This window comes from Abrus precatorius, unplaced genomic scaffold (assembly GCF_003935025.1).
Source record: "Abrus precatorius isolate BTA unplaced genomic scaffold, Abrus_2018 Scaffold10, whole genome shotgun sequence".
Classification (NCBI taxonomy): Eukaryota; Viridiplantae; Streptophyta; class Magnoliopsida; order Fabales; family Fabaceae; genus Abrus; species Abrus precatorius.
The window spans coordinates 25,014,085-25,030,550 of record NW_020874292.1 but is presented as its reverse complement, the minus strand read 5'-3'; the positions used below and the strand labels follow the sequence as shown (position 1 = coordinate 25,030,550).

At 31.2% G+C, this 16,466-nt stretch overlaps 2 protein-coding genes across 3 annotated transcripts; one reads left to right on the top strand and one right to left on the bottom strand.

Annotated features, from left to right (window-relative positions):
• The first annotated feature begins 4,995 nt into the window (after window positions 1–4,995).
• LOC113872435 (target of rapamycin complex subunit LST8-1-like) lies at window positions 4,996–9,767 on the top strand. 2 transcript variants are annotated; one of them, XM_027509984.1, is made up of 11 exons: window positions 4,996–5,132; window positions 5,316–5,473; window positions 5,917–6,018; window positions 6,104–6,216; window positions 6,315–6,384; window positions 7,031–7,108; window positions 7,702–7,818; window positions 7,900–7,994; window positions 8,435–8,514; window positions 8,614–8,673; window positions 9,313–9,767. In XM_027509984.1, the coding sequence occupies exons 2-11, from the start codon at window positions 5,366–5,368 to the stop codon at window positions 9,438–9,440; spliced, it is 951 nt and encodes a 316-aa protein (XP_027365785.1). In that variant the 5' UTR covers window positions 4,996–5,132; window positions 5,316–5,365; the 3' UTR covers window positions 9,441–9,767. The 2 variants fall into 2 exon arrangements, with proteins under 2 accessions (XP_027365785.1, XP_027365794.1); XM_027509993.1 differs by having other exon boundaries at window positions 5,334–5,473; window positions 9,313–9,744.
• Window positions 9,768–14,024: 4,257 nt separating this feature from the next.
• On the bottom strand, window positions 14,025–14,612 carry LOC113853177. The gene has a single exon (XM_027483676.1). The coding sequence runs from the start codon at window positions 14,572–14,574 to the stop codon at window positions 14,101–14,103; it is 474 nt and encodes a 157-aa protein (XP_027339477.1). The 5' UTR covers window positions 14,575–14,612; the 3' UTR covers window positions 14,025–14,100.
• Between the last annotated feature and the right edge of the window lie 1,854 nt (window positions 14,613–16,466).

The following is a 16,466-nucleotide window of genomic DNA, read 5'->3' as shown; positions in this document are numbered from 1 at the left end:
CAGAACGGAGTTTTTCCTAAGAATATTATGAACATCTATAAGAAAAAGAAGAGGAGAAATGAACAGTAAATCTAACTTCAAACTTAGAGAAACTTACTTAAAATCTTTTAGAACGGACGTAAAATCACAAATCTGAAGAAAAATCTAAGTTTATGAGGGTTTACTATGAGAGAAAATGGTGAGATATAGCCTTGGAACCTTTGAGAACCTTAGATAGGAGTGAAGAAATGAAAATTTTGTGTGAAGGCCCTTTTTTTATAAAAAAATTTTGTTCACTACCGGAAACATTGTTCACCGCCTTACTGTTCATATCGAAAATATTGTTTGCGGCACTATTTACGCCAAAAATAATATGCACACGTACTGTACACGTACTATATACGTATGTGACGTCAGGGTGACATTACTGATGATGTCATCTCTTTTTTTTAATATAAATTTCATCTAAATCTATTCCAATTATACTTTAATAAATCTTATTTTATTTAAATCAAAGTGTAGGATGTTACATGTTACTACCCATATAGAATCAAAATTACAGCACAATCATATATTAATCTTTATGAACTCATATCCTAATTCATGATGAAAATAGAATGCGGAAGCATACCTAAATTCGCCATTAGAAATGATGAAGGTTATGAGATTGACAGCGGGTATGTGATCTTCCAAATGTGAAGTACCTTAAGTTTTCTTTTGGGTTTCTCTTATGATGGGGATAAAGAAAAAAAGAATTGAAATTATATGTTCTGTAACCTGCTTTACAAATGGAGACCATAGCCCATTTATGTAATTTCTGTCAGTTACATTCAAAATTTTAATATTTCCAATTTGGCCCCTTTATGTCCTTAACCATAAACTTAATATTAAATAGACCACTTTATAATTTTTGGCTAATTAGATAATGGCCCTAACACATTTAAACATAACATATGTGACCCAAAAAATACCATCAATGATTATTGATATTAACACAACCAAATAACACAGATTCATCATGAACAATGTAGCAAGAAAATCATATGAAGGTGGCCTATACATGTCAAATTTCAACTGGTCCTACCTTACCTTAGTGAGATCATTCAACAACCTTATTATACAAAGTATAATAATTGAATATCAAACTTTATATCTCATCAGAAAAATATCCAAATACAAGAGTATGCATACATAATACCAAATATAGAACATAAAATACATAAATGACTAACTCCCACTAAACTAAAGATTCTTCAAACTGTAAAACATCCATGCGAGCAGTGTGCTCATGAAAGACCTTGGGTGGAAGACCCTTCGTAAGAGGATCTGCTATCATGGAGTTTGTCCCTATGTGTTCTATGGAAATCTAATCCACTTTGTACCCTTTCCTTAACAACTAAGAACTTAATGTCAATGTGTTTTGACTTGGTCGAATCCTATTATTGCTGGAATATAAGACAGTTGATTTGTTGTCACATTATAACTTAAGTGGTCTTTCAATTCCTTCCATAATTCGCAACCAAGTGACAAAGTCTCTCAGCCAAATCCCATGATTAAATGCCTCATAACATGCTACAAATTCTGCTACCATGGTAGATGAAGCAGTAAGAGTTTGCTTGGCACTGCACCAAGAAACTGCACCACCAGCCAACAGATAAATATAACCTGAAGTGGATCTCAAACTATTTCGGCATCCAGCAAAATCAGAGTCAGAATATTCAATGATCTCCAACTGGTCTGACATCTTATATGTGAGCATGTAATCCTTTATTCTCTTTAAATACCTAATAACTACCTAATATCCCAACTACGTATGCTATATCCGAACGCGTACATACTTGGGCATACATCAGACTCCCTACAGCTGATGCATAGGGAATCTTTTGCATTTCTTGAATTTCTAAGTTTCCTTTTGGGCACTGATTGAAACTAAATTTGTCTCCCTTAGCAACTGGAGTATCCCCGGATTTACATTCTTGCATGCCAAACCTTTTAAATACCTTTTCGGTCTAGCTCTTTTGTGACAATCCTAGGATACCCCAAGATTGATCTTGGTGTATCTGAATTCCTAATACAAAGGAGGTGTTGCCAAGGTCTTTCATTTCAAAGTTTCTTGATAGAAATCTCTTGGTTTCTTGCAACATGCCTATATCATTAGTGACAAGCAGTATGTCATCAACATATAAGACTAGGAAAATATGCTTACTCCAACTGAATTTGTGATACATACAATCATCAACAAGATTCATCTCAAAATCAAATGAGAGAATTACTTGATAAAATTTGTAGTATCATTGACGAGACACCTGTTTTAGCCCGTAAATAGATTTTGTCAGTTTGCAAACCATATTCTTTGGGTCTCCTGACAAAAACTTGTCTGGTTGCACCATATAAATTGTCTCATCAATGTTGCCATTGAGAAATGCCGTCTTGACATCTATTTGATGAAGCTCCAAATCATAATGTGCAACAAGAGTCATGATTGTCCTAAAAGAGTCTTTCAATGAAACTGGAGAGAAAATCTTTTTAAAGTCAATCCCTTCCTTTTGGGTATAGCCCTTTGCTACAAGATGAGCCTTATACCTCTCCATATTACCTTTAGAATCTTGTTTGGTCTTAAATATCCATTTGCAACTAATGGGTTTCACACCTTCTAGTAATGAGATAAGTTCCCAAACCTTGTTGTCTTGCATGGACTTATACTTCTCATTCATTGCTTCAATCCACTTTTCTGAGTTGGAATCTTGCATGGCTTAACGAAATTAGACTGCGTCATCTTCCATCATACCATTGTTTTTCTCATATTCCTAGAGAAATATTATGTAATCATCTGGAATAACACTTCAACTTTCTCTATTGGACCTCTACAAAGGTACTAGCTCATGATGCACAAGTTCTTAAAGATCTTGAGTTTGTTCTTCATGAACAACCAAATTATCTTGAGTGGGGGATTCAATAACAATGTCTTGTAGAGGTTCTGAACTTGCATCAAAAGCGACTATATGAATCGATTCTGGAATTGTTACTGATTGTTCCTCTAAGACAAAGTCTTTAACCTTAGGTTTTTTTATATAAAAAAAAAATTAATATTACATATATACACTAAAATAAATTTTTTTACATAAATGTCCTAATTTAAATTACATGAAAGTCGATTAAAATTGACTTCAATATCAGTATACAAATCGATTTAAATCATTTTTAGCAGCGTAATAAAGAAGTCGATTATAATCGACTTTAATTAAAAATTTTTTTGATTAAAATCATTTTTTGGCAGCATAATAAAGAAGTCGATTATAATCGATATCAGTTATACAAGAAAGTCGATTATAATCGACTTCAATTGTACAAAGGGAAATAGTGTTGCCTCGTGTTTCACAAAGGAGATAGAAAGGGGCTTTATAACTTCCAAACACGTGTTTCATGTTTTGATCTTCTGTTTTTGTGACCATTGCCAATTTAGTTTGGATGTTTTTATTTCTTAGGATAACACCCTGCATATCGGAGACTACAAAACAATCACTAGCAGTGACTCATATGGTAATAACTAAAACTACAAATTTACTCTATCTTAAACTATGGCTTTCTTCAGTGTTTTATATCTCATCAATACACTATAATTAACCAAACTAATCAAAGTCCTTAAGGCATAACCAAAATATAAACTTATGGCCAACAAAAAATAATCAACACTTCAATTAGTGGGCATATACATGTCAAAATAATGATCATTCCCCTGAGATTAAATCTTTCGTGTAGAATTCTATACAGAAAGACACATTTAAAGTAAAATGAATTAACAAACTTTTATTGTTTATTATTCACTATTAAACTTCACATTACGATGTAGCACTGAAGTCGATTATAATTGACTTTCTTATATAACTGAAATTGATTATAATCGACTTCTTCATTATGTTGCCAAAAAATGATTTTAATTAACTAAAGTCGATTATAATCAACTTCTTTGTATAACTGAAGTTGATTACTTCTTTAGTACGCTGCTAACAACGATCTAAATTGACTTGTGTACCGATATTTTAGTGTAAATTTTTTGACTATTTATAACAATTATGTCCTTAGCCATAAACTTAATATTAAATAGACTACTTTATAATTTTGGCTAATTAGATAATGTCTCTAATACATTTAAACATTACATATGTGATCTAAAAAAATACTAACAGGGAGTTTAAGTATCCATAAATAAAAAAAATTTATAAAAAAAATTACACATTTATTGTATTGAAGTTATAAAATATAATAAATATTTTTTTAAATAAAATTTTACTATTATTAGCTGTTTATCTTAAAATTAATAAAAATCTAATTTTTATTATGAGTTCTATATTCTAAAAGTAAAAAATTAAATTGAATAAAAAAGATATTTATTTTATTTTCTAAATCGGCTTTTAATGTTTGGTTAGCAAGACCTCAGTAGGTTGAGTGATTTGCCAATAATTGCTTCACAAAAGTCGACCAAATCTGATCTTTTCGCAAAACTAATTAAAGTGAAATGATTTAGATTGAGTTACATAAATATCCTGTCTAACATGTTGCTTATGCTAACCTGATCGATTAATTTTGAATTTTCGAATAGTGTTATACATTTTAAAGTTAAATTAATATAAACTTATTTTATAATATTCAAATTTCTTAGTTTACTTCACAAATGTATTATAAATATAAAATATATTTAATTAATATTGATTTAATCGCAATAATATCACGGTTAGGTCATTGAATTGTTGACTGATACATTTACAGTTCCCTCACCTGTCCAATTTTCAAAGCACCCTTTATTTTATTTTATTTTATTTTGGCTTTTTCAATCAACAATAAAGCTTTTTTTGTTTTTGGTCAATAATCAATAATAAAGCTTCTGGGCTATATTATAACAAAAAGTATAAACCTTGTGGGGCTATCGCTTGGATATGGAGTAAGGAAAACGCGGCCCAACCCATACAGAAAAAGGTAAAAACGTAAAAAAAAAAATCGAATTGGGGAATTGAAAACGGCGCGTTTTGCTGGAAAGGAAGAGAAAGTAGAGAACACAGTCATGAATTGGGGAATTGACTAGTGTGGCTGTGTGGCGCGGTACTACGACCGTCGTCGTCGGCGACCGAAACACTGCGAGACGGCGATCGCCTGCGGTTTCTCTCTTTACTCGAACTGTTCCGCCGTCACAGTTTTTTTTTTTTTTGTTTACAGTCACTTTTTGTTCATTTTCAGAACTTTGTTTACATAGCATCATAATTACTTCTCGATATTCCATTTCAGATTCAATAGATTATTATCAATCCAATCATATTAGGTTTTCGATTTTTGTTTCATAGATGAATGTTGGTTGCAAGAGTAAGGAGAAGAAGAAGAGTTGTGTTGTAGGATGAGCCAACCAACGGTGATACTTGCCACTGCGAGCTATGATCACACCATTCGTTTTTGGGAGGCCAAGAGTGGCCGATGCTACCGCACCATTCAATATCCTGATTCGGTTTGCTTCTCCTTCTCATTCCCCTTTTTCATTTTGGTATTTCTACTGTTGAAGAAGAAATAAGAAGCGAGTATCGATCTATCTTTGCATTTGTTAGGGATGCTTCAAATTTGATATCATTTTTTCGTTTATCAAATCAAGATGATGAGACGCATGCTTTTTAATTGTTTCTATGAAATTTGAAGACATTGTTGAACTTGCATAAACTTTCTGTTGTTACATTTTTAACTTTCAAAAAGAATTGAAACTGAATAGTTCTGCTGTTGAATGTAACACGCCTATATATTTTAATATTAAAATGATCGTATGCCTAAAAGTTATGTTTCTACTGCATGTGTCTATAGTTGGATGGCGGTTGCTACTGATTTATCTAGATCAATGGCTTTCTGGTGTTTTTGGGTCCATAACTTGGTACTAAATTTGCCATATCTAATTTTTTATAGCAAGTAAACCGGCTGGAGATAACCCCAGATAAACGCTACCTGGCTGCAGCTGGTAATCCTCACATACGACTGTTTGATGTTAACTCAAATAGCCCTCAACCGGTATGTTTTTTCAACTGATACACTTACTCCAAGAAGTCATTTCTTTTCTAGTTCCAAATAATTTCTGTTCCTGATTGTGTGGCAGGTAATGAGCTATGATTCACATACCAATAATGTAATGGCGGTTGGGTTCCAATGTGATGGTAATTGGATGTATTCTGGTTCAGAAGATGGCACAGTTAAGATCTGGGATTTGAGGTAAGTTATTTATCTTAACATAGAATAATTTTTTAGTATGAGTTATGCGCATACATTTTGGCTAAACAATATTTGCTGAAATGGTGACAAAAAAGCAGGGCACCAGGTTGTCAAAGGGAATATGAAAGTCGTGCAGCTGTAAATACTGTTGTGCTTCACCCAAATCAGGTTACATTTCACCATTTTTCGGTTGCTATAGAATTTATCCTTGGCTTGATTACACTAGTCATTAAGAAGTTAGAAGAGATAACAAATTAACAAGAACAATAAGCAATGCGTCAATCATCAGAGTAGCTAGGGCTGAATTGGTCATCTTACACCATACTGGCTTTTAGCTTTTCATTTATGTTATTTCATTTAACTACTTGGCACTTTTATCGGTTCATTGAAGTATTGGTTTATTGAAGTAATAACAATAAGCAATGTGTGATCTAGATTTGGACTGTTGAATTTAGATGGGGAGGAGGAGAGGAGAGGAGAGGAGAGGAGAGAGAGAGAGAGAGAGAGAGAGAGAGGATGGAATTGCTTGAGTGAATAGTCCTGTCAGTGAGTGCTAATTCCTAGATATTAATTTCAATGAACACTAAATGCCTTTATCATGTAATACATGAACCACAGGTAGTATTCAAACACTGACATGCTTCAATATATAGAGTATTTTTTGTTTAGTTGCATCTCAGTTGAAGCATGTGTGCTTAATTCTCTTTGTTCATTGACTATGGTTTCTTAGTTTTTCCATATCCGGATACATAAGATTGCAGTTCTTAAAGGTTCTTGCTTTGTGGTCTCATTAATTTTGTATTTGATCCAACAGACTGAACTAATATCTGGTGACCAAAATGGCAATATTCGTGTGTGGGATTTGACAGCAAATTCATGCAGTTGTGAATTGGTATGAGTTATGTCTTCTTGAATTGAGATTTAGCTCCTTTATGGTGAAGAGATGTGTAAAGTAAGAAAGGGAAGATCTATTTACCATTGATATGAATTCATGTATATTGTAATTCAAATCAAAAGTAAATAGACTTTTACTTTATCACTTTACATATCTTCTCACTTTAAAAGACACAAATCTCTTTTATTGTATATGCATATCAATGTAGAATCAAGATTAAAGATGTTTTGTATCCTAAGAAAAAGTCTGAAATAATATTTGTAGTTCACGAATTGTTTAAGTTATATAAGCCTTGTAGTTCTAACACTATAGGAATACAGCTTGCAGAACATGCTGCTTTCTCCTTCTCATTGACTTACCACATGTACTCTAATATACACTCAATTGTCATACACTTATGCTCTACCCCAGGGTTCTTTTGGTGCTAACTAATTGGCGTAGAGGCTTTTTGTTACTTATGGCCTTGCTAGAAATGTTATTCACTAACTCCCTTATACTTAGTCTAGAATCCCAAGATACATCTAATTATGCCCTCTCATCCTTCAATAAAAAATTATGGATGAAAATTTTCAATTGTGGAAGAAATGTAGGTGCCAGAGGTGGATACAGCTGTACGCTCTTTAACAGTAATGTGGGATGGGAGCTTGGTAGTTGCAGCAAATAATCATGGGACATGTTATGTGTGGCGCTTGTTGCGAGGGACTCAGGTTGTGCCTTCATGAAAATATCTCAATGATTTTACTCTCATATCAAACGTATTTGTCCTAGTGGATTATATCTTTGTGCAGACAATGACAAACTTTGAGCCTCTTCATAAACTGCAAGCACACAAAGGTTACATCCTCAAATGTCTTTTATCACCTGAGTTCTGTGAACCTCACAGGTAGAAGATTATGTTCATGTTCTGACATTATTATTTTGTTTAAGCCACTCTTGTTAGACTCAGACATGCCAATGGTTGTGATCTGATCAAGATTACTGGTGGTGAATCGTTGGGTAACCAGTTGGAAGATATACCAATCAAAACAAAAATTGAGTTGTAAAAAATGTAAAAATAAGGGTCAAAGGCTAAGGGTTTGTTTGAAAAAAACTGAAATCTCAGCTCTGATTTTTTTTTTAATGAAAATAAGTACCAAAATTATTTTGTTTGAAAAATATTTCATATAAGTGTTTAAGTTTCATGAAGGGTTAATGAAAGTCATTTATTCACCCTGACTAGTTAAGTGACCAATTTGGCTTTCTAGTCTTGATAACATCACTGTCGCTAACAATTGATATACCTCAGCTAGTCAGCTTTTGTATTGTTGCTGTTATTCTTTTTAGGTATTTGGCAACTGCATCTGCTGATCATACTGTCAAAATATGGAATGTTGATGGTTTTACACTAGAGAAAACTCTGATAGGTAATTCATGAGGTCATGTGATAATCTAGTGCTTTCTTACCTCATACCACTATCCCAAAACCATTGTTTTGCTTAAGTGAGGTTGGCTGTGTTTCCCAGGTCATCAGCGATGGGTGTGGGACTGCGTCTTCTCTGTGGATGGTGCCTACCTTATTACAGGTACTAACTTGGTTTTTTTTTTTTTTTTTTTTTTTAATATTTGTTCACTTTTAGGCTTTAAACAACCATACATATAAAAATGGTTTAATTTTGAGTTGCTGTCGTATAGAACTTTTACATTATCATTCTATGACGTTATTGACACATCAAAATAATTTGACTTTCTGGGTAAACGTATTCAAATTTCTTTACTGATTTGCTAGCACACGATTGAATTATAATATAATGAGTTTTATACGGAAAGTGAATAAAAAATAAATCCTATTCATAATACAAGCTAATTATGGCTCTAATAAATAGAGAAACGAGCCTTTATGATCATATAGTTGTTACAAGAAACCGTCTCTAATGCATATTCCAGAATAGGAGCCTTCCATTGCATTTGATAGACATATTGAAACTGAACGGAACAAAACATATGGTTTTATTTTATGTTTTGGTGTATTTTAAAAAAATTAGAACATAATAGAAGACGAGATTAAAAAATGTTACATGTTAATTCCAAGAAAATGGGTGGAACCAATGAAAACGGAATAGAACGGAATGTTTTGTTCTTGGTAGTCAATTAAACAAATACGATCTTATAATTGATTGAAGTATTGCATCATCTATTTTTAAAGCCACATCTTGTTATTTCAGCTTCCTCTGATACAACTGCTAGGCTCTGGTCTATGTCAACTGGTGAGGATATTAAGGTTTACCAAGGACATCATAAAGCTACAATTTGTTGTGCCTTACACGATGGAGCTGAACCCGCAACTTCTTGACATAATGATTATACAGTTACTTTTGTCCATCAAATGCATCGTGTTTTGTAAATAACAATCTGCCTCTTTTGGTCTTTGAAATTTACTCTAGTTTTTTTACGCTATCACGTTTAGGCAATAACTCTTTCGTAATACTGTCAATCCTTATAGGGGATGAAAGAAATTATCTGGAATATCTAAATTGTAATGTAAGAATATCGCAAATATTGTTTGTCAATTATTTCTTAATTAGAGTAAATTTATCAAATAGTGTGGATCAAAACACAGAAGAAATATTTCATGATATTTCAACTTTGAATTGTATACCAAGTTAGTATCCGATTGTCTAACTAAGCTAAAGGTGCCTGGTAAACTATCTTCATGTTCTAATGTACAACATTGACTAATTGAGTAGTGTTGTTTTCCGGTCAAAGTTGTTCTTACAAAATGTACACGAATGATGTCGCAAATAAATTCAATGTTTAGTTGTTTAATTTCTCTTCGTAATATAAAATCTTTTAATTACACAGATTGATTACTATTTGCAAAGATACTCCACGTAATTGATTTTTATTGTTAAATTCACAAGTAGCAAACATTTGCAATTGTAATTGAAAATTGAATAACGAGAATGATATAGATTATATATACATATACTCAATTTCTTATATACTACAATAACATAGGTTATCGATATCTTATTTGTGTAAGTTTCGTGGAATTGTAAAGAGTTATATTATTTTTATACACATATTTATAATATTTTTAAGTATTTTTTTAGTTTTTTTTAATTATATCGCTTATCTTGTTTCATATCTTTTTTTCCCCTATTTATCTTTTGCTTGTGAAAAAAATTGTAAAATAGGCAGAAGTAGATTCTTTTTTTTTTCTTGGTTACAAATGTGATTTTTCAGGTTACTCAATCCATATATTAATTAAATAGTTCAAATTGATTAGAGGTATTATAATTATACTATAATTTTATGCAATTTCTTTTACAAAAAAAAAATAATAACGATAAAAATGTGATAAAACTGTCGATGCGATGAATAGAGATAAAAAAAAATGATATATTATTGTAGACAAATATTGTACATTACGCATATCAACTAATTAGAATGCATACCATAAGGTTAATTTTTGTGGACGTTACATAAAGCTTTGAATAGCAAGACTTGAATACACAAATTAAAAAGTTAATACGTGCACAAGTGTGGAAATTGATAGAGAATCGACATCCTCTCATTCTATTTTTTATGTATATATTTAAATAAATCAAGTCTACTTGTATGCTTAGCTAATTTATACCGAGCTAAGTAATTTAATCTCCCCAATTTGACTAAACTGAAATTACTTTCTAATTGCTCAATAATGTTAGATTTCACAAATTGAAAACAGAAGAAACTTTTTTTTATTAAAAATTGTAGTTTGCTTACAAACTTTTACATTATTGAACATGAAAAAACATTTTCATCACTGAAGGTTTGATTGGGATAAAGATATTGGGTTGAATATTGAGGAGGATAACTAAACATAGCTACAGGTTCGTTGCTTCTCTCATTTTCTTTCGTCTCTCTCTTTGCTTCCCTTCTGTTGTCTTCTTTTATAATCTCTGCATGCTTTCTCAATTTCTTCTTGACATATTCGACAATTTTTGTTGACTCCACTGTTCCTTTGACAATAACAAGTGATTTTTCCTTGTCCAACTCCACAGAATCGACACCTATCACATATTAACAAATTAGATACTAAATACACTGTTTGATAACATAATCCATCAATTATGTTGTATTTATATTCTTGATTTATTTTAGTTTATTTTTTATAAGTTCATATTCACTAAGGTTTTGTTTGTTTGGGAATTAATTTTTAAGAGAGAAGGAAAAAGGTTATTTGATCACAATTTTTGTCTTGAAATATTTATATGGGAGGGAGAAGTTTTAAACTTTTTAAACCTCATATATTTTTTAATTTGAGGATTTTTTTTTTTTACTAATCCTTCTTCCCTTTCTCTTCTCTTCTTCTCCCTTATCTCATTTGTTCTCTCTTTCAAACTCCCTAACAAAACTTAAAATAATTCTTTGTTTATTTAAATGTAATCTTTAGAATTTAACAATATGGGATGTCAGTTAAGAGTATCAACCTTCCATTTTTCCAATTTTTCCCTTGACATCACTTGCACAGCCTTCACAATGCATATACATTTTGAGCACCACAGTTTTCATTTTAGCCTGCACGCAATAATAATAATAAAAAAAAATGAAAATAAAATATCTATATATAAGGAAACAGTGAGAAAAAAATAAGAAGAAGATGAGAGAATAACAACAATAATAATATAAAAAACAATAAAAATATTAAATTTAAACCTGTTCCTTTTTTACTGGATCTTTTTTCTGTTTCTCGGGCTTTGGTTTTGGTGAAATTAACTCGACATTTTTGCTATATTTATTTTGAAGTCTTTCCAAAACCTTGAGTGGCTCTTTCACAACATCTCCTTTCACAACGACCCTGTGTTGTTCTCTATCAACAACAACATGCTTCACTCCTAGTCATTTTATACAGCCTTTCATTTTTTAATTCTATAAAACACATAAATCCATAATAAAAGGTCTAAGTAAACAAAATACTAATTACCATCTAAACTTTTCAAGCACTTGGAAATTTTGTCCGAGCAACCTTCACAATGTACTAATGCTTTCAACACAATAGCCTTGTCTGATTCCTTCTTTTCCTTGTTTTCATTGCTTTCTTTCTTTTCCTCCTTATTCTGTCCGCAAAGAAAGGAAACAAAATTGAAGGTGTCAAATTTGTAATTTCCTAAATAAAATTTGTAAAGTTTCTTGATCGATCTCAAAGACTTGAAAACAAATCTTATAACGCATATAGATGAAGAGAAATGTAACTTAGCTCACACTTGAAGAATAAAATGCAAATAATGAGTGTAACTAAAAAAAGTTGGAAAACAAATGATACTTTTGGAACTCAATTTCCTTACTTTCTTCCCCATGCCTCACCCTCAACTAAGTTGGAATGGTAGCTACTCTTTGAACCTTGGGTATATATACTAATCATATTATACCAATTAAGGTATATACACTTAATGTCATGGCCTAAGTAGAACAATGGAATAATATGGAATTTGCAAATCTAGAAGTTTCAAAACTGTCAGCATATGTACTGCGTATATAGGTTAAATTTGGTAAATTATAAAGAAGAATTAAAACAATAAAAGCCAGAAATAAATTATGTGATTTCCTTGTTAATTATACAATTCCCTGCACCAATATTAATAAAAAAGGATTACATCAAATAGAATTTTCACCCAGATATATACATTAATTTAAACAACAGGAAATATAGTATGTACTACAGTCTACTTATAACAGCATTATACGTTGCATAACAATTAACCGTTACATCATTCGGCGATATTCCATTACCCTAGAGGCAAAGGAAACATAACAGCAATATCAAAACCAAAGGTGTACAAAAGGTAAGTTGTCAAGTGGGTTAGTCATTATTCATCAATAATGTTTCCTCATGTGATTGATTTGAATTAAATTATGATCCCAACTTTCTTCACATAGGCCTAATTAAGAAAGGTAAGAATGATAGCATACAATGAACTTGAAGGATTCATTTTTTGTTACTGTGGCAGATGCTACAAAATTACAGGAAATATATATTTCATAATTCCCATTCTGCTAATTTATTATAACCTTAAAAGCATAAAACGCATTAGACAAGGGGTCTAAGGTTTGGAACTTTATCCACCTTCTTGGATATGATGCTATAATTTGCCATTCGGTACAAGACCAGCTTTGAGAATATTCTTTCAGCTACTGAGACGTCTGAATTTTACATCCATCTCTCTATTTATTTATTTTTTTGTTTCATAATTTGGCAAATGTGAGTTAACTTGGACCGACACTACTGAAATAGGGTAGTAAAAACAGTAAACCTTGCGAATATTTGCTAACTTATAATTAATTAAAATAATATTATTGAGTGTTGTACGTTTTTTTAATTTCCACCGTCACTTTTCTTAAGAAATTGATCTTGCAAAGGACAAAAGAATCATTGCAAAAGAAAAATGCTTCTCGATCCGAAGTACAATTAAAAGTAGGTGTGCTGAAGCAAGGCAAAAAGGCACAACATAACCTACATATATGTGGTGTAACATTATTTAACCAATATTTTTTTTTTCACAGAAATCATACAGATACAAAAATGTGTAGCTAACTTTTTTTCAATTATTATTTTATCCACATTATAATACTTTTAACCAAACATTGCTATGCTTTTGAGAAATCTGGGTCCTTCCCATATGAGAACGTTTAGAATTAGTTGAGCAATTGCAAGTAAATTGCTTGGTTCACTTGGATGCTTGACACAGAACTCAACGAGGCTGTGGTTACATATATATTATTAGCATGAAGACTACAGTTTTGCTTGTACATAATGATATAATGTCTCCTATATGATTGATTGACAACACACAAAGAACATGCACAAAAAAATCCAAAAACATATTAGGAAAACATGGGTTATACTTATTCAAGCATACATTGACCAGTGATTTAAGATTAACACAAAATGTTTATTCTTTGGCACTCAATTGGATATCCCTTTGCTCAGCACATATCTATATAGAGCTAGCTCAATCAAAATGGCCAAGTTAATGTTCACTTTTGGAACCTTCTTTCTCTTTCTTTTTTCCCTTCTTCCCTTGCTTGTCAACCTTGTGGTGGTGATGACTATGAGGAGGATCAGTGAAATCTGAAATATCCAAATGCACACCAGGATCGTTGGCTTGGTAACTACCACCAAACATGATGGAGTTGTTGATGGCTTGGAAGTTGCTGTTAACAAAAGTGCTCAATGCTTCAGGTTCACCATGAGGAGTTTTGCCTGATTTTTCATCCAAATCACTTTTAAGAGTGGCTCCATCGTTGGTTCCTGCAAGGGTGATGATCCTCACATCACGTTCATCATCATTCTCCAAATGGTGGGTGGAATCTGATTTATGAAAATCAGTGACTCGGTGAGTGATGGCAGATACCATCTCCCTTATTTCTCTGTCCAAATGCTTGTGCTTCTCTCCTTCATTGGAGGGTGATTGGCCTGACTTTGCTGATGGTTCTGAAGGCATGTTAATGAGGTGATTGAAACTTTCTCCTAGATAACAAAAGTGGGAGTAGGGTGGTATTTGGTTGTGACTTGAGTTCAATATGAATTTATATATAATATAACTTACAAGAGGTGAAGGAGTTGTAGTTAAAGTTGGGGTGGGAATAAGTTAAAGTTGATGGAATGACTTGAATGGTAATAAGAGAATCTTCAATTTATTTCTAATCATCAGAAAAAGCTAAAGAGAGAGATTCGGGATTGCTTGACAATGGGTTAACTTCTTATATATGCTTGTGAGATGGCTCTCATGTTTCTGTCATTTTCATTTCCAAGGGAAAGAATCGCTTCCTTCACTGTGCTTGGAGGCTTATTATAGAGTTAATTTACCTTTCTTGGCCCAGAACATTTTGTGAATGCCACTGGTTATAGCTCTACCATAGTCCATACATGGGAATAAACAACTATCAAAGCAATGCTCAAACAAAACTCTGACATCAAACTAATTAACTGTGGTTGATTCCCTATCTTGGACAAAGTGCAAAACAAGGAACTTGGCTATTGTTTTCTGTATTTTCCTTTTCTTTTAAGTAGACAGACTATCTACAAAACCCTTAAATTTTAGCTAATATTTAATTGTAAGTAAAATTATATATATATATATATATATATATATATATGAATAAATCTTAAATTTAATTCTTAAAATGTGCAGCATTGCTCAAACTAGTTTTATATTTTAAATTTTAAATATTAATTTTTGAAATTGAAAGTCGTTAATTATTTTAGTTATTATCATAAAAAAAAAATTAAAATGTGATAACATATTGATGATCAATAATGTCATTTTAAAATCTTTAAAAAAATTATTTTCATCTTTTAACTTTTGAAATTTTGAAATTTAACATATTTTCATTTTCTTTCCTTCTTTTATTTTGTGTTCTTTCTTTAGAAGACTTATGTTAGGAATACTCTTTTCTTTTTTATTTCTCTTATTCTATCACATTAATTTATTAATAATATCTATAATTTCTTTATATTACTTTTTATCTCTCTCTGAACATATACACCAAAGGAATGCTGGCTTATTAACACTTTCTCATCTCAAACTTACGCAGATCATACGACAAAGTAAAACAGAAAAATAAATTTAGCTTGCTTGAATGTTCAGTCAAAGCTTTGGAGAATTCTTAATTTTAGAAGCCTGTTTATTACAAACTTTTCACATCAAATAAATAAATAAAAAAAGCATATGAATATATTGTTGAAAGTCTTTTAATTAACCTGAAATAGTAATGTATGACAATACTTTTTACTCAGAAAGGCTTATTCAAATAATAAATAATTTCTAATGAGTTATATTTTTAAAATTTAATAATAAACTAGTTCATGATGGAAGGAACACGTGTAATGCTGCTTCCTTCACTAATTACAAAACAAGAGTATACCATGTGCTGTTAAGATTTTGGCTTCTTTATAGGCTTGCCACCATAAAATCCTTAATGTGTTTGGATGCTTTGGAAGTAGAGAGGGAAGAAGAGAAAAAAAAAAAGTTAATTTTGTTATTTGTTTGAGAAAGAAGAGAGAAAAGGGTTTTTTGTTTTTTTTTTATCAGTTCTACCGTAAAAATAAATCTCTCATTTTGGAGGTAAGTCCATAGGAAGGGGTTGAAATTTGAGGTTTTTTTAATTAATTAAATTATTAGATATAAAAATAAATAAATTTTTTTATTAAAATATTATAATAAAAAATAGTTTTTAATTAATTTTATAACAATTAATATAATTAAACTAACTCTTTTTACTTATTTAAATAAATAAATAATAATTTTAATTTTAAATAATCTAACAATCAAATATTTTTCATTATAAATTTTTTTCTCTATTTGATCCCTCATTAAAATATAATCCTAGGAGC